General features: G+C 42.7%; 1 protein-coding gene across 5 annotated transcripts in view; it reads right to left on the bottom strand.

Moving 5' to 3' along the window:
• The window catches only part of LOC140202724 (PDZ domain-containing RING finger protein 4-like), a 475,245-nt gene that overhangs the window by 197,274 nt on the left and 250,743 nt on the right, over positions 1 to 27,228 (bottom strand). The window contains exon 1 of one of the 5 annotated variants that reach the window (XM_072267959.1): positions 8,546 to 8,639. The exons of the other annotated variants lie outside the window; for them this stretch is intronic. Within the exon in view, the coding sequence (XP_072124060.1) occupies positions 8,546 to 8,551 (6 nt within the window). The 5' untranslated portion in view covers positions 8,552 to 8,639. Of the gene's footprint in view, positions 1 to 8,545; positions 8,640 to 27,228 lie in introns of those variants that run through there. 5 annotated transcript variants of the gene reach the window in all.

A 27,228-nucleotide genomic window follows, 5' to 3' on the forward strand; every position in this document is an offset into this window, starting at 1 on the left:
CGAGTTCAGTGCAGAGTACAGCGCTGTGAGGAATGCACCCAAGTTGAAAGTATTGCATTGAATTCTGGCTACCTCACCTTAGAAAGGACATGAAGATCCTAGAGTAGGTGAAGAAGAGTTTGACTGCAATGATTTTCAGGCTGAAGGGTTTTGGCTGCAAGACTATAGTGGAAAAGCTGGAACTGTTCTGCATGGAGCAACAAAAATTGGGATGAAATTTTCAATCGGAAGACAAGAAGTTAGCAGACAGAAGTCAGGTGGCTCAAGGACCAAAAGACAGGCAAGTCAGAGGAGTATATCATGCAGAAGCCATAATGATCAAGGCTTTCCAAAAGGGAATTTGGGAAAGGAAATATGCAAGGCTATTTGAGAATGGTAATGGTGTTGTGGGATGGGTGATGTAAAAGGAATGGGCGTGGATTCAGTGGGATGAATGGAACCTTTCTGGCCTTGAATGATTCTGACAGGCATAACTTTGCCAGCCCAGGGTTGAATAAGATAATTACAGTGATCTCTCGTCAATGCCAAAGACCTCCACGTACCACATTCAACAATGACTTGCATTGTTAAAGTGCTTTCATAATCCTTTTTATAATAGGTAATGAAGGCATTGAGATTTTTATTCATTGTTTACATGTCAAAGATTACATGAAAATTAACTGAAGTCTATTCAGAATTACTTGGAATACCGCAAGGATAATTGTAAGTGATGGTTTTATTGTTCAATGTAAACCTAAAGCCAGAAATTTACCAAAGGATGGTGCAGTAAGCTGCCATTGGTGGGATATTGCTGCCCACAATAAATTCTACTGCGCTCTCCATCAGAACACAACAACTCACAACCAACATTCTCCGGGCAGTTGGAGAACAGTCCACCTTTCTACACAGCAGACGTCCCGCTTGGTGGTGCAATAATATCAGCACCGGACTCTGGAGCGAAGGTTCCCGAGTTCGAATCCAAGTCGGGTTGAGCTTCGAGCTAGCAACTCGGCCTCGTAAAAACAAGAATAGCTTGCTACGTAAACACCATCATGATAGTGCCCCAATAACTCCACTGCCGAATTAAGGGCTATTCTTTTTTTTCCTTCCACACAGCAGACGGCCTTAATTGATGGCAGGCTGCAGTGGCTGCTGAGATAAACAAGGCAGCCATTTTACTAAATCTATGGTGGGCTTCAGGTAAGTAAGTACAAGAAGTAAAGCCAAGGTCTTATTATGCATATCTATATGTACAAATGTAGTTGTTAAATCTCCATAATAATGCAAAAGCCACACACCCAAGCCACGGGTGGCCACATCTGCTTTGGACAGCTGGCCTTGTTTAAGCCAGTTAGTCTCTGGCACTGGTCATTGTGCTGATAAGCAGTTGTTCTTTCTACACTGTATGATGACATTTCACAACTGAGTTTGCAACCTCACCTACATCCACTGTGAATTAAACTTGTAGTCTGAAGGCAAGTTGATATGATGCGGCACCCAGAGGTCAAAGCTTTAAAAAAAACACAGGAGGTACATGCTGGCTTGTGACAGAGCAACCCCATTAGTCCATTTTCCCCGCTGTTATTTCCTCTGTAAGCATGTGGCTTATGCCTCCTACCACACTTCTGTCAATGTCCCTTTGATTATTCTGCCATGTACCTACATTAAGGATAGTTTATGGTAATCAGCTATTAGCAACACATCTTTTGAGATGAGGGGAACTGGAGTATCTAGTGGAAACCCACACGGTCACACACTCCACACCAAAAGCACCCAAATTCAGCATCAAACTCAGCTTCCTGCAGCAGGTGGCCACAGCAATAACTGATGTGTCACCTTGCTGTCTATTTCAACCACCCAGAATTGTAAAAAAAATTCTCTGCCTTTTTATTTTTACTACCAAAGTTGGATGGTCTCACATTTTTCCATTCTGGGCTCCATCTGCCATATTCTTACCCATTCTGCATGTCCCAGAAGCCTCCCTGAATCCTTCTCCCCACTCATACAGCTTTGTATCCTCAGCAGCCTTGGATATACGTAGACCGGGAATAGCTGGAGCCCCTGAACCAATCCCTGCAGCTTCCCACAAGTGACAGACTCCCATCCTAGGATGTAACTAGTAGAGTGGATAGGGGAGAACCAGTGGATGTGGTATATTTGGATTTTCAAAAGGCTTTTGACAAGGTCCCACACAGGAGATTAGTGTGCAAACTTAAAGCACACGGTATTGGGGGTAAGGTATTGATGTGGATAGAGAGTTGGTTGGCAGACAGGAAGCAAAGAGTGGGAATAAACGGGACCTTTTCAGAATGGCAGGCAGTGACAAGTGGGGTACCGCAAGGCTCAGTGCTGGGACCCCAGTTGTTTACAATATATATTAATGACTTGGATGAGGGAATTAAATGCAGCATCTCCAAGTTTGCGGATGACACGAAGCTGAGCGGCAGTGTGGCTGTGAGGAGGATGCTAAGAGGATGCAGGGTGACTTGGATAGGTTAGGTGAGTGGGCAAATTCATGGCAGATGCAATTTAATGTGGATAAATGTGAAGTTATCCACTTTGGTGGCAAAAACAGGAAAACAGATTATTATCTGAATGGTGGCCGATTAGGAAAAGGGGAGGTGCAACGAGACCTGGGTGTCATTATACACCAGTCATTGAAAGTGGGCACGCGGGTACAGCAGGCGGTGAAAAAGGCAAATGGTATGCTGGCATTTATAGCAAGAGGATTCAAATACAGGAGCAGGGAGGTACTACTGCAGTTGTACAAGGCCTTGGTGAGACCACACCTGGAGTATTGTGTGCAGTTTTGGTCCCCTAATCTGAGGAAAGACATCCTTGCCATACAGGGAGTACAAAGAAGGTTCACCAGATTGATTTCTGGGATGGCAGGACTATCATATGATGAAAGACTGGATGAACTAGGCTTATACTCGTTGGAATTTAGAAGATTGAGGGGGGATCTGATTGAAACATATAAAATCCTAAAGGGACTGGATAGGCTAGATGCAGGAAGATTGTTCCCGATGTTGGGGAAGTCCAGAACGAGGGGTCACAGTTTGAGGATAAAGGGGAAGCCTTTTAGGACTGAGATTAGGAAAAACTTCACACAGAGAGTGGTGAATCTGTGGAATTCTCTGCCACAGGAAACAGTTGAGGCCAGTTCATTGGCTATACTTAAGAGGGAGTTAGATATGGCCCTTGTGGCTAAAGGGATCAGGGGGTATAGAGGGAAGGCTGGTGCAGGGTTCTGAGTTGGATGATCAGCCATGATCATACTGAATGGCGGTGTAAGCTCAAAGGGCCAAATGGCCTACTCCTGCACCTATTTTCTATGTTTCTATCCTGAAAACGATCAATTATTCCTACTCTCTGCTTTCTGTTTGTTAGCCATATTCAATCCCTGCCATCTTTTCTAATTTTACTGAACAATCGCTGGTCATAGTTTCTCGCAGGTGTTCTAAAAACTCCAAATACTCCACATCAAATGATTCAGGTCTCAGTGATTTTGTTAGCTCCAACCTAAAAATATATTAAAAGGATTTGAAACACAAGGGATTCTGCAGATGCTGGAAATCTAGAGCAACACACACAAAATGCTGGAGGAACTCAGCAGGTCAGGCAGGATTCAACAGGGTCTTGGCCAAAAACTTTGACTGCTTATTCCCTTTCATAGATCACGCCGAACCTGCTGAGTTCCTCCAATGTTGTGTGTGTGTGTGTGTGTGTGTGTGTGTGTGTGTGTGTGTGTGTGTGTGTTGATTTGTCAAATCATTTCCCTTTTATAAATGCATATCAACTCTGCCCTGTCATCTTGCTCTGCTATCACTTCCTTAATGGGCAATTCCAGCATTTTTTCTTTATCAGCCTAACATATCCCCGTTTTCTCTCTCCCTCCTTTCTTAACTACCAAGGTTACATCCAGCCTCTGAGAGGTGACTTACAATAAATGGAATCTGGAGGATAAAAGCCAGTGCATCTCCTCCATAACTGCCTCCTTGAAAATCTGAGCTGGCAGCTATGGAGACAAACTGGTCAACTAGTCCTTGGAATTCATTGCCTTGTGGCCCGTTAATTTCTCTAACACTAATTCTTCTCTAATCCTAATTTATTTGGCTTCATTTACCTGGAACCTGCAGCAACGAACAATCTGCTGGAAGAACTCAGTGAGTCAAGCAGCATATGTGGGAAGAAAGGAATTGCTGACATTTTTGGCTGAAAATTCTGCTTCAGCATTTCAATCCGAAATGTCAGCAATTCCATTCCTCCTGCAGATGCTGCTCAGCCAGCTGAGTTCTTCCGGCAGGTTGTTGTTCCAGATTCCGGCATCTGTAGTCCCTTGAGTAATTCCTGGACAGCGGAATCACCCAATCTCTCAAGAGGACTTTCTGTGCCTTTTTCTGCGAAGATGATACAAAAATATTTGTTTAACTTCTGTTATTTTCACCTCGGCCACAGCTAATAGGGTGCTCTCTACGTGGAATTTGCACGTACTCTCTGTGACCGTGTGGGGTTCTCCTATCTGCTCTGGTAGATTAAGGGGCCACTGTAAATTGCCTCTAGTGCGTCGGTGAGTGTTAGAATCTGGGGCAGGGGAGTTAATAAGCATGTGGGCATGACAGGATTAGTATAAGTGGTTTGGCGTGGACTTCATGAGTGAAAGGATCTGCTCCTCTGCTGTTTGACTACACATATCCATCTGTATCTTAGACTATTAGTATCTAATGCTTCTTTGTTCCAGTTCCATTTGGGAATTCAGCATAAACATTTCTCACTACCAGTGTCCAAATGCTTTAGCAATTATGTAGCTCGCTAGCAATATATGAAGGTCTAACCTCTACAAGTGTGTAACTGATCTTAATAAGCTGCATTTTCACATCCGGCTGTGGCGTACAGTCGAGCCACACTTGATTGATTTTCATACTCAAATTATGCCATTTAAAAAATATCCCAATTATATTTTAATGAGGGAGCGTGCTGCCGTATTCCCATTTACAAAGTGAAGGCAGCGATGGCGACAGCATTGAGAGGTTAAGTGTCATTCCCCTGTCATTCCCATAGAACTTAAATAAAATAAATCCAGCATTGTGCAAACTGTGATCTTGACTGCAGCTGGGTCCAAGGGGCTTTTGCCAAAGAAAAAATTATGGACCACACTAGCATTGATGGCAAATAAAAAGTCCTTTCACCCAGTCTTATTGGCTACAAAATATAGTGTGTTTAAAAGGAAAAAAGCAGAATTTTGGATTGTAATGCAACTGTCTGCCCTCATTCTGCTCCACAGCTCTGAATCCTGACAACCATTTGCACTGATGAACTGTATTCAATGCAATAAAACATTCCAACAAAAACAGAGAACATCAGGAACGCTCAGCAAGTTGGGCAGGGTCTGGGAAAGGAAAAATTTGGGCTATGTTTCGGGTCAGTGACCCTGCACTGAAACGGATCTTATGACACGGTTATTGGGAGAATGTGCAGACTCCACACAGACATCCGAGGTCAGGATTGAACCTGCATGACCGGGGCTGTGAAGCAGCATCTCTGCTCGTTACGCCACCATGACATGAATGAAAACACTAGAGAAATTCAACAAACGTTTTGTCTCATTTTCACAGAAGGTAACACAGACAGGCTTCTAGGAAAAAATTCTGGCATTTTCTGCTTCCATTTCAGATTTTCAGCACCTGCATTTATTTGGTTTAAAATAGTCCAAAGGTGTTTGGACTGAGGCCTGACGGCACAGCACGTAACCCTCTGCTGTTGCTGTGAGGGACCAGTCTTACTTAGCCTGGGAAAAACAGACAGCAGCGGGTGCTGTTAAGCATTGGGGATTGCCCACCTCATCTATCCCCTAACACTGCCTCCTCTGTGAAAGTACAGGCAGTACCCAGGCTACGATAGCAGACATCCCACCTCTCCCGGAAGTTCCGGGAGTCTCCGGCATATCGATAGTGGCTACCTGACGCCCGGAAATTATATACAATATCCCGGAAATAGATATTTTTGAGAGGGAGAGCGAGCATCCTGATTGGTCTCTCTTCGTGCGAAGAGTGGTCCCCAACCGCCGGGCCACGAGGAAACAATCTGATTTGGCGATATGAAACGATATGAGTCAGCTGTACCTTTTCTCATTCCCCGTCACGCACTGTTGAATTTTAACGCACACGAAGCCATCAGAGACCCAAGACGTGCAAAGGAATGGGTCCGTGACCCATTTGTGAATGTCCCCGGTGAATCATCCATGTCAGCACGGGAAAAAGATCAACTCCTTGAGCTTGCAAATGACGACGGGGTGAAAAGTATGTTTAACATAACATCTCTGCCGGCATTCAGGATCAAAGTCAAGGCTGAATATCCTGAGATAGCTACGAAAGCACTGAAAACGTTGCTTCCATTTCCAACATATTTCAGTGAAGCGGCGTTTTCTGCAATGAATGCAACAAAAACTAAATTGCGGAATAGACTGGACATAAGGAACCCCCTTCAAGTATCGCTGTCTCCCATCACCCCTTGATGGGACCGTGTTGTTGCAGGAAAACAAGCCCAGGGCTCCCACTGATTCAGCGATATTGGTGTGTTGCAATGATTTTATATGTTCATACGAGGAAAATATGTGCTGTGTGTTTAATGTCCAAACGTTACTTAAAATGTTATGATGCTATTGACTTATAAGTGACTTATAATTCAGTGGTCCCCAACCTCCGGTCCGCGAAGAGTACAGTGGTAGCCAGAACGCACCCAGCACATCTTTAAGAAAAAAGCCGAAATAAACAAGCTAATTAATTAGATTGCTGATTGCGTTGCCTCTGATCCAGGCCGACATTTACCTGCCGGGCGGCACCTAATCAATTAGCTTGTTTATTTAGGCTTTTTTCTTAAAGATGTGCTGGGTGTGTTCTGGCTACCGCTGTACCGCTGCATTCTTCGCGGCCCGGAGGTTTGGGACCATTGTTATAATTGACTTATCACTACATTCATGCGAGGAAAATATGCACTGTGTGTTTATTATTAAATTCGTTAGATAAACCCCTTTAGAAACGAAACTGAGTGTATTAGCCACTTACAAGTGTCTTATAGTTGACTTATCACCTATATTCTGGTCGCGTTTAACACCTTCCCCCCCCCACCCCCGGTCGGCTGGTCCGCAAGAATATTGTCAATATTAAACCAGTCCGCAGTGCAAAAAAGGTTGGGGACCCCTGATTTAAACCAGCTGGCTAGCTGCTAAGGAGCTACGCTATTGATGTCCTACTTGATGAGGCCAAACTCCCTGTAGACTTGCTTAAAGTTGTAATAGAATAAATATGATAATATAATATAAGTACATATTTTAAGTCATATTTGCTGCATATACCCAATTTGGTTTACAGATTAGACAAAATCACTAAACAAAGTATTACATACACCCTTGGAGGTCGACGGGGGGGGGGAATATGGGGTTGCGGGGGCGGGGGTGCTACCTCCCTGAAATGAATTTTTGCAGGGTGGGATGTCTGTAATTGGTTCCATTCCCTACAACTATTTGTAAGTTGGAAGTGAATTAAAAGAATGTCTGTGGGAGAGGAGCACAGAAACAGCCAGGATGGGGGAACAAGCAGGCACCAGCCGGCCTCATGACTCAAGGAGTGAATGAGTCCTTCTCAGTATTCCCTGCTCTGCTTGGCTCCACCCAGTGCGGTTTAGGGGAGAGGAGAGTGATAGGGAGATAGAGCGCTCGGTAAAGGCCCATTCTGCTCCCACACAACAGAAGATAGCTGTGGCCTTGCAGCAGCAGACAAATCCATCCCATAATCTCCCAAGTGCTTCTACGTGAGTACAGGCTGCAGCTAAGGGAAGCATTCATATGCCTGAGCTACACACACAAACACACACACACACAAAGTGCTGGGGGAACTCAACAAGTCAGGCAGCATCTATAGAGTGGAATAAACAGTTGACATTCTGGGTTAAGGTCCTGTAACCAGAGCATAACAGATTCCAAAAGATTTGACTATAAAACTTTTGGTAATTATGATCTGAAGCTCAAAGTTCAAAGTAAATCTGTTATCAAAGTGCATATATGTCACTACATGCAACCCTGGGATTGGTTTTCTTGTGGGTATTCACAACACAATACAATCAATGAAAGACCACACACAAGATGGACACACAACCAACGTGCAAATATAAACTGCAATTACACAAATAATAATAATATTATATAAAATAGTAATAAAATTGAAATCTTAAGAGCAGAAAATAGCCCATCTAATGAAGTCTAAAATGGATAACCTGAGCAAGAAAGTTAAGAGAAATATAAGGTCCGTACAAGATCAAGCCAACAAAAGGACTGTAAAATTTATAGACATAAAAAAACAAAATTTCAGTGCATACAGAGCCAAACTAAATAGATTCGGTAGTCCAGATTGGACTAGGGAGGGAAAAGAACACACGCACACAATTGAAGACATGCAAACACCTGAAGTTACAATGAATATGCTAAAACCGGTTATAAAAAAATACCCACAACTGGAAAAGTACTGGCAGCGATAATATTCACAATCATCGGTATAAAAAATGTACTTGCCTTCATTCATACTTATCAATACATATCAACAATTTTCTTAAAAATCTTGTAAAAGTGTCCGATTTTTTGATAGGAGGTAAAACACATCTCTTACCTAAAGGAGAAATCACAAATGACCCATCAAAATATTGTCCTTTAACTTGGTTACAAACTATATATAAAATTGTAACATCATACATCTCACAACTAATCACCAGTCACTTAGATAACCACAATATATTTACAGAAGAGCAGAAAGGATGCCGTAAAGGTATGTAAGGATGTAAAGAACTACTGATAATAGATTCTGTAACTGTAAATCCAGTGGAAGATAGATATCTTTCATGTTGTTATACTGACTACCAAAATGCATTTAATTCTGTCCCCCACTCATGGTTAATAGAAACTTTTAATATGTATAAACTACAGCCAATACTTGTGAAATTCCAAGAACATCTGATGAAGCATTGGGGCACTATAATCACCCTATCTATTAACAACCAAAAAAGAACAACCACTGTTATCAAATTAAACCAAGGCATTTTCCAGTGCGACTCTGTAAGCCTACTCTGGTTTTGTCTAGCTTTAAACCTACTCTCTAATTTACTGGATCGGACGAAAATAGGATATCAAATCAAAGACAACCAAATTATACCTTTGCACACCTTCAATACATGGACAATTTGAAATTATATACTCCATCATCAGCAAAGCTAAAGCAATAAATTGAAATAGTAGTAGAACTATTTTCTAAAGATATAAGAATGAAACTTGGACTAGCCAAGTGCAGATATTAAACATAAAGAGTTAGTAGAATGTAAAACGGAGCAGTAGGATACGATACAATTGATGGATGAATATAGAACGTACCGTATAACTAGCTGGGGTATCAACAAGCAAAGAAAATAGATCATAGTGCGATAAAGGGAAAACTTTTGACAGAATTTACTTCAAGGCCTAAGAAAACCTGCCAAACAGAGCTCAACAGGAAAAATACAACAAAGGCAATAGACACTCCTGCTACACCCATAATAACATATTCTTTTGGCATAATGCCTTTGTCTGAAACTGATCTAGAAAATTTGCAAAGAAAAATAAGAAATGAAATGACAAATCTTTGAAACCACTACGCACATTTGAACACTTAGATTAATGCTGCCATGGACAGAAGGAAGAGGAATAACCAGCCATAAAAATTTACACAACAGTCAGATAAAACTTCTAAGGAGTTTTATATCTAAGGATATATTTTCATCAATGAAAATAGGATTCAGCATTCCATGTGAATATATGTAATTCTGATAAGAAGTGCACACCAATAAACTTAAATGAAAGCACAACCTAGAAAAATGAAGAAATTATCTCTACAGAATAAATGCTGAAAATGCCAAGAGAAACCAGAAATAATCGAACACCTCACAGGATCCTGCAGTAATTTAACTCAATCTGATTACTTACACAGGCACACCAAGTAGTGAATATCATTTACCAAAATCTTGCTTTAAAATACAAACTCACATAAGACACCATAACTTACTATAAGTCTGATCCAGTTTTAGAGTCAGCGTGCTACAAATTATATTACAACTGATCCATTATTATGGAAAGGACAATCCATAATAACCATTCAGATATAATATTATTGGATAAACAAGCAAAAACAACTTGCCTAATGATATAGCCATTCTAAACACACTTAGCATACAGAAATCAATAGGTGGAAGGAAAACACCAGAAATATGCTGAATTAAAAGAGGAAATTGAAAGACTATGGAACATGAAAAGGGTATACACATTAGCATGAAACAATTAGATCTCCACAGCAATATTTATGTAAATCTTCAGAAAGCCACAAACCTAAACGCCACTAGAATAGTCCGAAAGTTCCTGGCAATTGAGAGATGAGTGTGCTTGGGTATGCCCCTACCTCAGGTTTTACCAGCTTGAGCTGAGAAAAAAATAAAAATAAAAAGAATAAATAAATAAGCAATAAAAATTAAGAACAGTTCTTGAAAGTAAGTCCATAGGTGGGGGAACAGCTCAGAGTTGGGATGAGTGAAGTTAAGTGAAGTTATCCCCTCTGGTTGAGGGGTAATAAGTGTTCCTAAACCTGGCGGTGTAGGTCCTGAGGCTCATGTACCCCCTTCCTGATGGCAGCAGTGAGAAGCATGACCTGGGTGGTGGGGATCCTTGATGATGGATGCTGCTTTTCTGGGACAACGCTTCATGTAGATGTGCTTTACTTGTGATGGACTGGGCTGAATCCACTCCTTTTTGTAGGCTTTTTCATTCAAGGGCTTGGGTGTTTCGATGCCAGGCTGTGATGCAACAAGTCAATATACTCTCCACTGCACATCTATACAAGTTTGTCAAAGCATTTTTTTTAGATTAGATTATGAGGACACTCAGTCCTCGTTTATTGTCATTTAGAAATGCAAGCATTAAGAAATGATACAATGTTCCTCCAAAGTGATATCACAAAAAAAACAGGACAAACCAAAGACTGACACTGACAAGACCACATAATTATAACATATAGTTACAGCAGTGCAAAGCAATACCATAATTTGATAAAGAGCAGACCATGGGCATGGTAAAAAAAAAAGTCCCAATCGACTCCTGATAGTCCCGATAGCAGGCGGCAGAAGGGAGAAACTCTCCCTGCCATAAACCTCCATGCGCCGACCATTAACTTAAGTTTTAGATGGCATGCTGAATTGATGTAAACTTTTAAGAGAGTAGAGGTGCTGCACTGCTTTTTTTGTAATGGCACTTACATGTTGGACCCAGGACCCAGGACAGATCCTCTGAAATGATAATACCAAAGAATTTAAAGTTGCTGCAGTTGCTGTACTTTTGATTCCCCCAATAAGGACTGGCTCGAGGACCTGTAGTTTCCTCCTCCCATAGTCAATGATCAGCCTCTTAGTCTTGCTGACATTGAGCGAGAGGTTGTTGTTGTGGCACCACTCAGCCAGATTTTCAATCTCCCTCCTACATGCAAATTTGTCACCATCTTTGATTTGGCCAACAACAATGGTATTGTTGTTAAACTTAAATGTGGCGTTGGAGCTGAACTTAAATGTGGCGTTGGAGCTGTGCTTGGCCTCACAAAAGATATAATGCAAGCAGAACAGGGGGTTAAGCACACATCCTTCCATAGATGGTGACTGTGGAGGAGATTTGTTGCCAATCCAAACTGACTAGGGTCTGCAAGTGAGGAAATTGAGAATTCTGTTGCACAAGGAGGTTTTGAAGCCTAGGTCTTGGAGCAAATTAATTAGTATTGGGGGGAATAATAGATTGAATGCCAAGCTGTAGCCAATGAAGAGCAAGTTCATGTATACATCTTTGCTGTCCAGATAATTCAGGGTTGAGTGAAGAGCCAATGAAATGGCAACTGCTGTTGGCCTGAATGTGACAGTCGGGAAATTGGAGCGGATCCAAGTCACACCTCAGGCAGGAGTTGATACACTTCATCACCAACCACTCAAAGCACTTTATCACAGTGGTTGGAAGTGCTACAGAATGATAGTCATTGAGGAAGGTTATCATGTTCTTGGGCACCGGTATAATTGAAGCCTGCTTGAAGCCTGCTTCAGATTGCCGAAGCGAGAGGTTAAAGATATCGGTGAACACTCCAGCCAGTTGATCAGCACTGGTATTTAGTACTCAGCCAGGTATCCCATCTGGGCTGGATGCTTTCTGTGGGTTTACCCTCCTGAAGTTTGCTCTCACACTGGCCTCAGAGACTGAAAGCACAGAGTCATCGGGGGCTGTGAGAGTCTATGAAGGTGTCTCCCTGTTTTGAAAGTCAAATAGAGTATAAAAGGCATTGAACTCATCTGGGATCGAAACCTTGTTGGCACCTATGGCACCTGGTTTCACTTTTAGAAAGTGATAGCATTCAAACCCTGCCACAGCTGTCGAGCACCCCTCAGTGTTTCAAGTTTGGTCTAGAATCGCCACTTCACAAGTCAGGTGGCTTTCTGGAGGTCACAACCTGGACCTCTTGTATCCCAGATTGGCCCCCCAGATCTGAACACCACCAATCTGGCTTTTAGCAGCCCGTGGACTTCATGGTTCATCCAGGTCTTCTGGTTGGGGAAGACTTTGAAAGATTTTGTGGGGAGACTATGACAGTTTTCATAGAGTCCATGACAACCCTGGTGTACTTGTTCAGATCCTCTGATGAGTCCTTGAACACAGCCCAATCCACCGACTTGAAGCAATCCTGCAGCTGCTCCTCTTCCTCCTGAGACCACCTCTTTGTTGTCCTTACCTCTGGAATCTTGCTCTTTAGCCTCTGTCTGCATGCAGGTAGGAGGGGGACAGCCAGATGATCAGATTTCCTGAAATGCGGACTAGAGATGGAACGGTAGGCATTCCTAATTGTAGGGTAACAATGGTCAAGTGTGTTGGGACCCATTGTACTGCAGGTGATATGTTGATGATAGTTGGGCAGAGATTTCCTCACACAAGCCTGCCTGAACTCCCCAGCAATGATTTGAAAGGAGTAGGCTGATTCCTACTTGCTGATCGCAGTACTCAATACCTCGAGTGCCTGCTTAATATTAGCTTTTGGCGGTATGTACACCGCGGTCAGGATCATGGAGAAGAGCTCTTTTGATAAGTCAAACAGTCGGCACTTAATCATTAGATGTTCCAGTTTGAGAGACCAGACCGCTTCGTCTGCTGACTCATTACATCAAAGAGATTACAAAGAATATAAGAAATGGGCGGGCGTGCCTTCACCTCCATTCCACAAGATCATGACCGATAATCTACCTCAAAACCATTTTGCTGCCCTCTCCTCAGATGTCTCGATTTCTTTAATAGCCAGAAATCTATCAATGTCAGTTCTGAGTGCAATCAATATCTGAGCCTACTTATCCATACAGCATTCCAAAGATCCACCTTGCTCTCAGTGAAGAAATTTCCCATTTCAGTTCCAAATGGCTGCCCTTATAATGACCGCAACTACTAGTTTTGCACTCTTCAGACAGAAGAAACACTGCATTTCCCGTTAGCTGTTCTTATGCTTCAGTGAGATCATTTTGTATAATGTAGGCTTAGCTATTCAATTTCCACTTAGATATGTCACCCTTGAAAGCAGTCTGTTGAATTTTTGCCAAGGTCCACTATTCCAAGTATATTCTTTTTTAATAAGCACACCAGAACTCTACCCAATGCTCCATCTGTCATCTCACCTACACTCAACATTATTTTTATAAGACATCACTGTTTTGCCAGTGAAGGCCAATACACCATGTGCTCTCTAAATCTGCATATCAGTTTTCGGTACCCACGTCCCTTTGAACATCAAGCATCAACAATCTCTCATCACTATATAAATGTATAGCATATTTATTCTTTAACCATAGTGAATAGCATTGCAAGGTTTTTCCATGTAGTACTCCATTCTGCCGCATTGTTGCTCACTCATTCATTCCGTCCATAGTTCCCTGAAATCTCTTTGCATCTTCAACAATCCCCATTTTCCATCTTAGGGTTTCATCAATCCGCGTGAATGGAGATTCACACATGACCGAAGTCGTGTGACCCTCCCTGACTGTCTCTGTACCAAACAGTCTCCTTGTTGAGATGGCCTTCCACTGGCACCAAATGGTCATTTTTAATAAGCCCCTCAGACTGCTGAACATGTCGGTAGGGAAGTAGATGGGGGCGAATCCCATCCCTGAGGGAGGTAGACATTACAGGCCAACCAACCCGACACAAACACACGAGCGGAGGGTTAAGCAATGACTGTCTTTTTGGTTCCACCTACAAGAACAATCTGAAAACAGCCAAGCCTTCCTTCCAAGTTTTCCCAGCCACAAACAGTTCATTCCTAATGGTATCATCAGATACTCGATCACCCCTCCCCGAATACCAAAGGTGTATTCAAATCTCAACGAAAAGACTTCACTACACAGCAGATGTAAATTAATGTAGATCAAAGTGAGATGATGGAATGAAAAGTTCAAAGGTACAATTTAATGTCAGAGAAATGGATACAATATACATCCTGAAATGCTTTTTCTTCACAAACATCCACAAAAACAAAGGAGTGCCCCAAAGAATGAACGACAGTTAAACGTGAGAACCCCAAAGTCCCCCCACCAGCTGCCCCCCCCGCCCGCGCGTAAGTGGCAGCGAGCAACAATCCTCCCTCCCCCCACCGGCAAAAAAAGGAAGCGTCAACACCGTCACCGAGCACTCAAATGTGAGCAAAACAATAGCAAAGACACAGACTTGCAGTTACCCCAAAGACTTCACGTTTCACCCGGTATTCGACATACCGCAGGTTCTCTCTCTCCCTAATAAGGGAGAAAGAAAAGTGTCTCCATTTTCTATTTTCCCTGCGAGCGGGAGACATAAGAAACAACTCGCTGGTTTAGGATGTTAAAAGTCCGTTATGTTGCTTTTTTCGAGCTCTGTGCCTGAAGATCGCAAAGATCCCGGGCCTCCAGGAACACAGCAGATATTCCGACTCCCCTGACGACACACGGGTCTCCTGTTGTGACACTGACCCTCGATCCGCCCATCTCCAGAGCCCCAAGATCCTAGGCTTCCGAATTCGAGCTGGAATCTTAGGCCGAGCCTTTGGCATGCCAAACAACGGCCAGTTATGGAACCCTGAGAGCGGGTCCCATTCCTGCAAAGAACCATAGTCAATGTGTAACTCCAGGTCAGGGTCCTCAAAAGAACCCCGAAAGCAAAAAAATTGAGATATTAAGGATGGAAATAGAGCTGTTTCCGAAGATGCAATCAAAGGAGTAGCCGTTAGGCACCATTAACCCTCCTAAGCTCCGCCTTCAAGGTACTGCTCTAAAACAGGTACAGTACAAGATCAGATAGACTTGGGAATATTTGCATTTAAACTACTGAAAGTGATGGTGCAGATTGAAAAACACATTTAATAAGGTAGACATAATTATGAGTGTAAAGACGGGGAAGTTCAGCTGAACTTAAGAATGGTTTGGCCTCAGCAGCTTGTGGCTGTGGACTCACTTTTGCGGACTCTGTGGTTTGATGTTTAATGTCCTCAGCGCTGAACATACCCTGCAGCTGTGGCTCACTCCGGGGACTCTGCAGTTCAGGTTTCACGTGTTTTTGTTTACTCCTTTTTACTGTTTGTGTAATTTGATCGAGGCGCTTTTGTTCTGAAGTGCCTTGATCAAATTGCACAAATAGTGAAAAACGAGTAAACAAAAATGCACGGAACTGGCTCTGCGGCTGTGGCCTGCAGCCATCGACGCACTGCTGAACTGGCTGACTCGGTGGCAGTGGCCTGCAGCCATCAGCTTCTGGGTCAGTTTCACTCATCTCGGCGGCTCACAGATGTGGACTCTCTTTCAGAGACTCTGCGGTTTGATGTTTAATGTTCTGTGCATTACTTGCGTTACTTGTTCTTTTTTTGTGTGTTTGGTGTCTGATGCTCTTTGTTGTGTGGGGTTTTCCTTTAAGCAGGTTCTATGGCGTTCCTTTGCAGGAGACGAATCTCAGAGTTGTATACTGTATACGTACTTTGATAACAAATCTACTTTGAAACGTTACTCGCATACTTCCATTTGTCAACAACCATTTTAATCAAAGCAAATCAGTCAGTCACAAATTTAATTTAACCGTCCAAGTTAAAATTTTGCTCTGTGCTCGCTTTTTGAACTTCATCTAATGACTTTTTCATTGCATTGGCCCATTTTATGGCAATAGCACAATCCACACTGCTGTGATTTACTGTCCTTTCGTGAGGGAACAGGACCCCAGTGGACCCCCTTATGGCCTGGCATTTTGCAGAACAATAGCACATGACCCAAGAGACCCAGCCTCTCAGTGCAGAGGTCAGCAATAGTCATTACAGAGCCAGAGATTTTTAATGACTTGCTCTCCCTGTGCTGTCGTCAGACTGTCTGACTGACATGAATTTGTGGACCTGCCAGAACTTTTTTTCCCCCCTCTCAGCTCAATGTTGACAAGCCAAAAGACGTCCTGCATGTGCCCTGTCCTCTCCGGTACCACAGCCCCAGTTTCTATTCCTGTTTTGGCTGACCAATCAAGCACTAATTTTGCAAACCTTAGGATCCCAAGGCACACATGATGATGGATTAGGGGCGTTCTCTCCATGTCCTAGCCATGTACTAAGAAACAAATGATCCCAGCATAATTCTATTCAGTGGAGGCCAGGTATACTTATTTTTTGTTATTTATTCTACATTGCAGAAAGATCGTTTCAGACACATACAGAGTATAATTTCTCTTTGTAACCTATTTATGGAACATCAGAAACTAAAAGGAAAAAGAAGATAAGAATTTTTGGGGACAGTTGAGGGATGGGAAAGGTATTGCTGGAAGTAGAAATTCCATCCATCCACTTTGGAGCATTATTGCGAACTGTAACATAACTACCTCAACACAGTCAGGATTTTGACCGTGTGGTGGAAGAGTGGAAGAGGTTTAAGATTCGGTACCAGTGGGCGATCCCAGACACTCCATTTCGTTTCCTTCCACCCTTCTCCCTTCATTGCCGAACTTTGCTCAGTTCTGGTGAAAGGTTGTTGACCGAAAGCCTTCAGTCTGTTTCTCCTTCTCAGAAGTGGTCTTTCCTGCAGTGCAATTTTAGCATCTGGAGCTTCTGGCTTTTCATCATCACTGCATATCCGGTCTTATAAACTTCAAAGGCAAAAATCACCAACCCTTATCTAAACACCAAGTAGAGACAAGGGAATGGGATTTGGCCTTGGCATCACTAACTAGCCAGGGAAATTTTGAACTTTTCTCGAATGACCCTGGCACTGCAAAGCAGCAGTATGCAGACATCTTCAGATCACACACGTGGAAATACATGTATCCTTCAAAGTGATGGCACTTCACTTCCATGGGATTAGAATGGAGGACAGTTGGAACGGTTTGGGAGAGCCCAGGTGGATCTTGGTTGTGCCTTCTACCCATTTATATCTGTGCTGTTGTTATTGGGGTGGCATGGTAATACAGCAGTAAACATAACACTTACAGTGCCAGCGATCACCGATCAGGGTTTGATTCCCTACGCTGTCTGTAAGGACTTTGTACATTCTCCCATGATTGTGTGGGTTTCCTGTGAGTGCTCCAGTCTCCCCCAACATCTCAAAGACTTACAGTTAGGGTGAGTGAGTTGTGGGCATGCTCTGTTGGCACCAGACACACTGGCTGCCCAGCATAATCCTCACTGATATGATTTGACACAAACGAGGCATTTCACTGCATGTTCCATGTACGTTTGTACATGTGCAATATAAAGCCAATTTTTAATCTCTCTTTAATCTTTCAAAGGAAATTAATGAGGATCCCATTGAGAAAATCATAGGAAAAAATGAAGCGGCCAGGGCATTAAACAGCTTTTATCTGCCTTCACTGTAGGTGAATAAATGCAGAAAAAATGCATCTAATTATAGCAAAGAATTTAAAGTAATTAATATCACTAAACTGAGCTGATAGACTGCATTGCAGGATTCCAAAGGAGTTGGAGAGAGACCGTCTAGAAACAAGCCCTTTGATCTACCGAATCCATGCTATCAAGCTGGCCTGTCTACACTAATCCCACCCTAACACATTATATTTTCTCCACATTCCCATTATGCGCCCCCAGATTCTACCACTCACTTATACACTAGTGATAATTTATGGTGGCCAATTAACCTTGCAACCCCCAATTTTTTTTTGCTATGGAAGAAACCAGAGCACCCTGAAATGTAAACTCCACACAGAGAGCACCGGAGATCAGAATTGAACCTGGGTCTCTGCGGCGTCATGAAACCATGGTGACCATTGAAATAGTAAGTGCACTAGACACAATCTTCAGAGGTTTTCCAGATCCTGATTCAACCCGGCAGACGGGAAAGTAAAAATGCATAATATTGCTATTTGGGAAGGGAGAGGGGGAGTAGGAGGTGGTAGACCAACCTGAGATCTGATATCAGTAAAATTCTGGAATGCATTGTTAATAGGGCTACTGGAAAATATTTTGATTAAGCTGAGTCAATATGGTGTTACGAAGGGAAGAATTAGTTTGATGAATCTAAAAGCTTCCTGTGGATCTGTAGATAAAGAGGGAAGACCAGATCATGATCTAAAAAAACAACCATACCCCTCACCTGGCTTCACCCGTCACCTTGCTATCCTCCCTCAACTTCTTATACTGGCTTCTTCCCCCTTCCTTTCCAGTCCTGATGAAGCAACTTGGCTAGAAGCATCTACTCTTCATTCCCCTCCATAGGTGCTGCCTGAGCTGCTGAATTTCTCCAATATTTTGTGTGTTTTACTCTGGATTTCCAGAATCTTTTGTGTGCAAATCATATTCTCTTGGATGGAGGATAAAGAAGACAACCACTGGTTTTTCAGGTTGACAGCCTGTCACTAGTGGGAGCTGCAGGGTGGAGAGGGTGGGTGGTTACTTTGGGCTCCAACCTACTCACTATTCACATTAATCACTTGGATGAAAAGTGTCATCCATTGAAGTTTATTACTAACACAAAGTTGAGAAAGTGAGCTAACGGAAGAAAATTGGTCTTTTAGCCTTCAGGGAAGGAGGCTGGAATATAGGAAAACTGACTGAGATTGCACAGTGTTTTGGTCAAACCTCATTTGGTAGTTACACACAAGGAATATTATGTAGCTAAATTCCGATAGCCCATCCGCTTTGACTTTGGTGCTGCTGGACAGGGAGATTTTCTGGATTCTGCCTATTTCTATCCCAACATTCTCTCAGTTTTTAAAAAGATGTTACACAATATTGCAATAAACGCCGTTTCGGTGAACCCTGCAAGTTTCACGGATACACAGGAATTGGAGCCTTGGTGAGTCTGGGGTGAGGCACAGGAAAACATCAACCCTTGAGCCAGGTACAAGCCAACCAGATTACGGAATCATCCGACAGGTGATTAGAGTTTTACTGCATTTGCCCTGGTGTTCATGGCAGTGCAACTTCACTGCATCAATTAGATAATGAGGGTACTGTCCAAGGAAGTCATAGTAAATACAGTAGGCCCAGGCTCTCTGGAGTTTGGAAGAAGTGATCTTATTGAGAAGCATAAGATTTTGTGGATTGACAGGATAGGTACTTTCCTCTGGCCAGAATCTGGAACACAGCACAATCAAAACTCTAAAAAGTCAGAGAACCTGGAACTGAAGTGAGGAGAAATTTCTTCAAGCAGGCAGAAGTAATTCAGGGCATTCCCTATCATAGAGAGCAGGGGGCACTCCATCGTTGAGTATACTCAAGGCTGGGACTGGTGGATTTTTAAAACGCTAGGGAATCAGAACATATGGGGATCAGACAAAAGGGTGAAAGGGCAGAGGATCAGCCTTGATCTTTAGGAATCATGCAAGGGGTCAGGGGTCAAATAGCTTATTCCTGACTTTATGTTTGGTGCTCTATCCCATCTCTCCCCAATAGTGGATGAAAACCCCCTCCATGATAGACTGAGTCCTATCGGAATACTCATCCTTTGCTGTAATGATAGTGGTATTTTGGAGCAAGTTCTATTTACACTGTCGGGTGTTGATAGATATTGATCTACTTGAAGTTCAATCTCCCTGGTGTCCGCTCTAACCCCTGGTCTGAGTATTAGACAGGCAGAGTGTATCAGGTTAAAGCATGACATTTGCTCTTGCACCCAAGGCAGAATGGGAACTGATTACTGCCGTCTGCTTCAAACTCAGATGCTTTGTTGACAGGCTTTGAGATTTGCCAGCACTCACTGCAGCCTGACACGGGCTGTTTCAGCTATCATTGCTATAGATCAAAAATGAAAGCTGTTCTGGATCCACAATCCCAAGTAATAAGACTTAGCAAATTCCTCTGGGACAAGTATCTGAAGGTAAGGCCCTGTTCTCTGTGCTCTGTCAGTAGCTCTTCTCAAACAGTGATCCAGCTTGCACACATAAGCAAAGGACTTTCTGATGTTTATTTATCTATGAAGAACAGGGGCAGTTGGGACATTCTGTGTGCCACAGTTCCCGAGGATACGTTGGATTGTGGAGATGAATATTGAAGAGGAATTTCAAAAGAAGTAAGCAAGTCAGTCGGTACATTTTGTGCACCGCAGTTCTCAAAGAGATATTGGGTTATGCGTAATTAGGCACTTGGCAAGGGCTAATAAAAAGTAGTTAGTTTTAAGTGGAGCAGCCACTGTGTGAGTGGGCCAGTGCTGGGTGGGGAGTTGCTTTGGCTCAAGAGGCTTCAGTGAGGAGGAGTGAAGGCTGTAGATAGATTTTTTGTGTTTAATTTTCTTTCTTTCTCATCGCACAGTCAGAGAAATGGGAATGCCACACTGGATAGTAGAATGCTCCACTTGTGGGATATAGGAAGGCAGGGAGAGCTCCAGGGTCCCTGGCGACTACACTTGCAAGAAGGGCACCCTGCTGCAGCTTCCTACAGACCATGTTAAGGAAGTGAAGCAGGAGCGGGATGAACTCCATATCATTTGGGAGGCTGAAGGGTTGATCGACAGGACATACAGGAACGTACTTACACCCAAGGTGCAGGACACAGGTAACTGGGTGACCATCAGGAGGGGAAGAGGGGACAGGCAGTTAGTAACAGGCACACCACTCCGGATACTGTTGGTGGAAATGACCTAGCAGAGAAAGCAACAGCAGTTCGGTCTTTGGGACTGAGTCTGACTCTGTGATTCAAAATGGAAACAGGGAGGAGAGGTGAGCTGTTGTAAGCTTAGGCTAACAGACAGGAGACTCTGTGGACAGGAACCAGATTCCCGGATAGTATGTTGTCTCCCAGGACTAGAGTCAGGGACATCTAGGATCAGATCCACAGCATTATTAAGTAGGAGGGTGAGCAGCCATACATTGTGGTCCACATCAATACCAACGACATGGATCAAAAGGGTGATGAGGTCTTGCCAAGTGAGTTCAGGGAGTTAAGTGCAAAGTTAAAGGACAGGAACTCCAGGATTGTGATCTTAGGAATGCCACCTGTGCCACGTGCTAGGGAGGCCGGATAAGGGAAGATAATTCAGTTTAATGTGATGCAAAGGAGATGGTGCAGAAGCAAGGGATACAGATTTTTGGAGTACTGGGGTCTCATCCATGGAAGGTGGGACTTGTAGACCTGACAGTTTACACCCAAGTTACAGGGAGACGAATAACCTTACGGGAAAGTTTATTCATGCTGCATGGGAGGGTTTTAATCAAGAGTTGCAGGGGAATGGGAACCATAGCAACAGAACAGAGAGTGGAGTGGTTGAGGGGAAAGACATTAAACCTAGAAACAAAGTCAGGAATTAAAAGGTTGAGCATGGTGGGACAAATGTCATGAGTTGTGTATGTTTCAATGCAAGGAATATTGTAGGAAAGGCAGATAATCTTCGGCATGGATAAGCACGTGGAATTATGAAACTCGCCATTAGTGAGCAGGAGGGGCAGTACTGGCAGCTCAATGTTCTGAGGCTCCTTGGTTTTACACATGATAGAGCAGGAGGGGTGGCATTACTATTCATGGAAAATGTCACAGCAGTGCTCAGTCAGGACAGACTGGAGAGCTCGTCTACTGAGGTGATGTGGGTGGAACTAAGGAATAAGAAAGAGATAACCACATTAATGAGATTATATCATAGACCAACCATCAGTCCACCGGATTTAGAGAAGCAAATTTGTAGAAAGATCAAAGACTGTTGCAAGAAACATAAGGTTGTGATAGTAGGTGATTTTAACTTACCACACTGTAGAAGAGCTAGGCAGGATAGAGCTAGTCAAATGTGTTCAAGAATGTTTCCTTAATCGGTACACTGAATTTCCCACCAAAGAGAATGCGATACCAGATCTCCTATTAGGGAACGTGACAGGGCAGATGACAAGAGTTTGTGTAGAGGAACACTTTGCATCTAGTGATCATAATGCCATTAGCTTCAAGATAGTTATGAAGAGGAATAGGTCCGGTCCTCAGCTTAATTATGCAGAGAGGCCAATTGGGATGGTAGTAGAAAGGATCTGGCAAGTGTGGATTGGGGCAGGTTATTTGCTAGCAAAAGTGCGCTTAGTAAATGGGAGGCCTTCAAAGGTGAAATTTTGAGAGTACAGAGTTTGTATGATACTGTCAGAATAAAAGGCAAGGATAACAGGTTTAAGGAACCTTTGCCTTTTTTGTGATATTGAGGACCTGGTTAAGAAGAAGGAGATGTATAGCAGGTATAGGCAAGAAGGAACAAATGAGGTACTTAAGGAGTATAAGAAATGCAAGAGAACACTTAAGAAGGAAGTCGGGAGGGCTAAGAGAAGGCACGAGGTTGCTCCAGCAGACAAGATGAAGGAAAATCCCAAGGGCTTCTACAGATATTTTAAAAACAAAAGGATGGCAAGGGACAAAATTAGAACTCTTGAAGATTTGAGTGGTCATATACATATGGAGCTGAAAGAGATGTGGGAAACTTAAAATAGGATGTTTGCATCTGTATTTATTCTGGACATGGAGAGGGAATCAGAAATGAGGCAAAACAGCAAGGAGGTCATGGACCATATACATATTACAGAGTACGAGGTGTTTGTTGTTTTGAGGCAAACTGGAATGGATAAATCCCCAAGACCTGACAAGGTTTTCCCTCGGATATTGTAGGAAGCTAGTGCAGAAATTGCAGGGGCCATAGCAGAGATACTTAAAACATCCTTAGCAATAGGTGAGGTGCCAGAGGACTGAAGAATAGCTAATGTTGTTCCGTTGTTGGGTGACACTAGAACTAGAGGCCATGGGTCAGGGAGAAATTACTGGGAAAATGAAGGCGAACCTCTTCATTTAGAGGGTGGTAAGCATGTAGAATGAGCTGCCAGCACAAGTGGTAGATACAGGATTGATTTCAACATTTAGGAGTAGTTTGCGTAGGTACATGGATGGGATTCATATGGAGTTTCATGGAACTAGGCAGATTAATAGTTCAACAGGGACTAGATGGCTGAAGTGCGACATTCTGTGCTGTAGTGTTCTATGACTTTATGGGAAGTTTTTAAGTGTGGGCTGCTGTGTGTATTAGCATTCATATCTTTGCGCTGAAATAAGTATGTAGTAAGGGTGTGTACGTGATGTAAATGGTTTAGAAGAATGAGGTGTGATCTTATTGAAACATAAGTCCATGAGGGTGGCAATGCAGGATATAGGCTGAGATGCTTCCACGAGTGGAGAATCATGAACAAAGTAGTATTTTGGTATCTTCCCTCTTTGACCTTCACCAAATTTTACCGAAAGCATCCTATCCAGATTCATCACAGCTTGGTATGGCTTCTGCTCTACTAGAGAGCACAAGAAACCGCAGAATGGTGGACATCGTTCAGCACATTAGAGAAACCAGGCTCCCCTCTACGGACTCTGTCTGTACTTCTTGCTGTCTCAGCAAAGCAGCAAACAGTCAAAGACCCTCAGCACAGCTATTCTCTCTTCTTCTTCCTACTGGGCAGGGAGATACAAAAGCCTGAAAATACAGTACTGAGCAAAAGTCTCAGGCATCTTATATTTTTTTGCATGAAGTTTGTTCTTAGATGTTTATTTTTTTGTGTTCTGCATTGGTGTGTCAGTAGAAAAGAGTAAATTTTAGATTTCCAAACACCCATTTTCCATAAAATTAAATGTTACAGAGAAATTTTTATACTTCGTTAAAAAAGTAACATATTATGTAATAGACCACTTTTCAAATAAAAACTTGATTACTTTTTAATTATGTATTCCAGGGCACGACGAAACAAAGATAACAAACAAGTGCTAACGACCAATGACACAATGAGTTGAATGAACTAAACTGATTAACTGAAACAGAAACAGGTGTAGAAGGAATCAAACTGGGCAAAGGAAAACCAAACTAAAAGGTGAGTGTGTGGCAGGTGTGACAGTTTAACCTTCAAATCATCAATTCTTACACCATTGCAAGAGTGGGCTTAGCAACAAGACACAAGATTGTCATTCTGCATCAGCAAGGTCTCTCCCATGCAGAAATTTTGCAGCAGACAGGATTTTCAAGATGTGCTGTCCAAGCTCCTCTGAAGAAGAACAAAGAAATGGGCAAGGTTGAGGACCAGAAATGCAGTGGTCACCCATGGAAACTGAGTGCAGCAGATGAGAGATACATCAATCTAATGGCCCTTCTGAATCAGAAGGATTCCAGCTCTGAACTCACAGAAACCTCTGGAACCAAAGTCCACCCCTCTACAATTCGGAGAAGTCTGTCAGAAGTGGTCTTCATGGAAGAGTTGCTGCCGTAAAAGCCACTCCTCTGTAGTGGAAACAAAGCCCAAAAAACTCACCTACACACAAAACACAAGGATTGGGGTGCTAAACGATGGCAGCAAGTGCTCTGAACTGATGAAATTTTTGGTTCAAGCAGGAGGCAGTTTGTCTATAGAAGAGCTGGAGAGCACGACGTGATCACGTCTGCAGCCAAAAGCAGAGGTTCCCTGCAGGTTTGGGCTGCAATTCTGCAAAAGGAGTTAGTGATCTGGTCAGAATTAATGGAATCTTCACACTCTATTATCATGGAGGCATCTGATCGGTCCTAGTTTCATCCTGCAGGAGGACAATGACTCCAAACACATGGCCAAGATCATAAAAAAATATTTTCAGCAAAAAGCAGAACAAGAGATAGTATGGCCTCCACAGAGCACTGACCTCAACACCATCCAGGCTGTCTGGGATTGCCTGGTGAGACAGAAGCAAGCAAGATAGCCAATATCTGCAGAACTATGTCAAGTTCTCCAAGATGCTTGGTAAAAACTACCAGGTGATTTTGTTATAAAACTGCACAGCAGTGTACCTAATAGAATTAATGTCGTTTTAAAGTTCAAGAGAGGTCACACCAACTATTGATTTGATTTTTTTTTACTGTTTACTGCTCTTTATAGTATATTTTTGATATTGAGAAACGTTTTACTCATTATTTTTGAAAGCACTTTCGCTTTACAGATTTTCTTTTACATGTGCACAGTAGTGCATATAACACAAGGATCAATGGCAGCTTCTATCTTAATAGTACAAGACTATTGAATGGTGCCCTAAAATGATAAGATAGATTCTTGACCTACCTCACAATTTACCTTGTTACGGCCTGCACCTTGTTGTCTACCTGCACTGTACTTTCCGTGTAATTGTAACACTTTATTCTGCATTCTGTTATTCCCTTGTCCTACCTCAATGCAATGACATGATAGCATCAAAACATTTTTTTCTTGCTGCACCTTACTAGATGGGACAATAACAAACCAATTTACCAATTCAGTTACAAGGTTAGTGGGCATGCATTTTAAACTTAGGTACGTAGCAACTTCTCATAAAGGATGGCAGTGGATCTCTGAAATTTGCTACCCCTCATTTTGGAGGCCAGAATATTGCACGTAAAGAAGAAGTAGATACATTTTTGATAAATGAGGAATCTGATGGTTATCAGGAACTGGTAAAGGACAGCAGACGAAGTCTGGGGAAGATCAGCTATCAAGGGATTGAGTGACCCATTCTTGCTCCTGTCTGAAGATCTTACACACTTGTGTGGGTTACAGCTGGCAACCGAGTAAGGGAATGAGAGAGCTGTGGTTTTCCCACATTCCTTTGCAGATGTACTCAGAAAGGTGTTAATGCCTTCTGAACAAAATCATGTTCAACCTTATATAGAGAAAGCTTATGCGGAAAAGTTGAGCTTAACAGTCCGTATTTTAAATTGAACACTTTATCTTATTCTCTGTCAAGAAGTACACATTATTAATGGCACACAGCTGACACAAATGTCCAAAGAACTGCAACTGCTGGTCATTTTTAAATACTCACTGTTTTAAGTGAAATACCCTTTTGCTTACATTGCTGAACTGAATTGCCTTTTTATCTTTCACAATCCATTTTTACTTTAGCAACACAAAGGGGAAAGTAAATGTCTTTTCCATTACAACAGTTTGTCTTCAGTGATGGAGTAAGCCATCAGTATAGGTTCTGTTATTAATGGACATCTGCAGTTGATGGTTGAAGAACTATATACAATGTCACAGTTTCGATCTCTGACCAGTATTGAATTATCAGACTTGGGGAATAGCTGGAATTAGTTGACTCCCCTTGGTTACAAAAGGTGAAGTGACAAAATAAAAAGGGCCCACCTTCTCATTGCTGCTCACACATCACCCTATAATTCCAATTGAAGGATGCTGCTGAGTATAGAACAAGACTGGGAGGAACTTTGCTGTGACCACGAAGAAAGACAATGCTTATGCTGAACTAACACTGAAGCTAGTGAGCAGACACCAGTGATCAGGTCACTGAAGGGAAAATTTGGGGGAAAAAGTAGAAAATCCTTCAAAAATGACTGATGACAGAGCTATCCTAAATCGTTAACATACACGTCGTCGATATTTGCCACACTGAAGCTTGCATTGGGCGATAACGCAGGTGGCTGTAATTATATAATGGACAGAATAAAAATTGCCTCACAGCTTGCTATCAGTGCTGAGTAATCAAATTTTCATATGCATCAAAGACAGTTAAATACAAGACAGTCAGTGGGATAAAATGGCACTGATTCCTGCTTTTGGTCCAACACATTCAACAAGAAGCAGTGACAGAGTGGCGAGACAGAACCTTGCACATTGGAATGGTGGATGGGTCAGGATGCTTTATTTTTGGTATCTAACCTTTGGTAACTTCTTTTATTCAGATGTAGTCATTTCAGAGTACAGCCCTACTACTGCTGGTG

The sequence above is a fragment of the Mobula birostris genome, chromosome 9 (genome assembly GCF_030028105.1).
Source record: "Mobula birostris isolate sMobBir1 chromosome 9, sMobBir1.hap1, whole genome shotgun sequence".
In the NCBI taxonomy this organism is placed as follows: Eukaryota; Metazoa; Chordata; class Chondrichthyes; order Myliobatiformes; family Myliobatidae; genus Mobula; species Mobula birostris.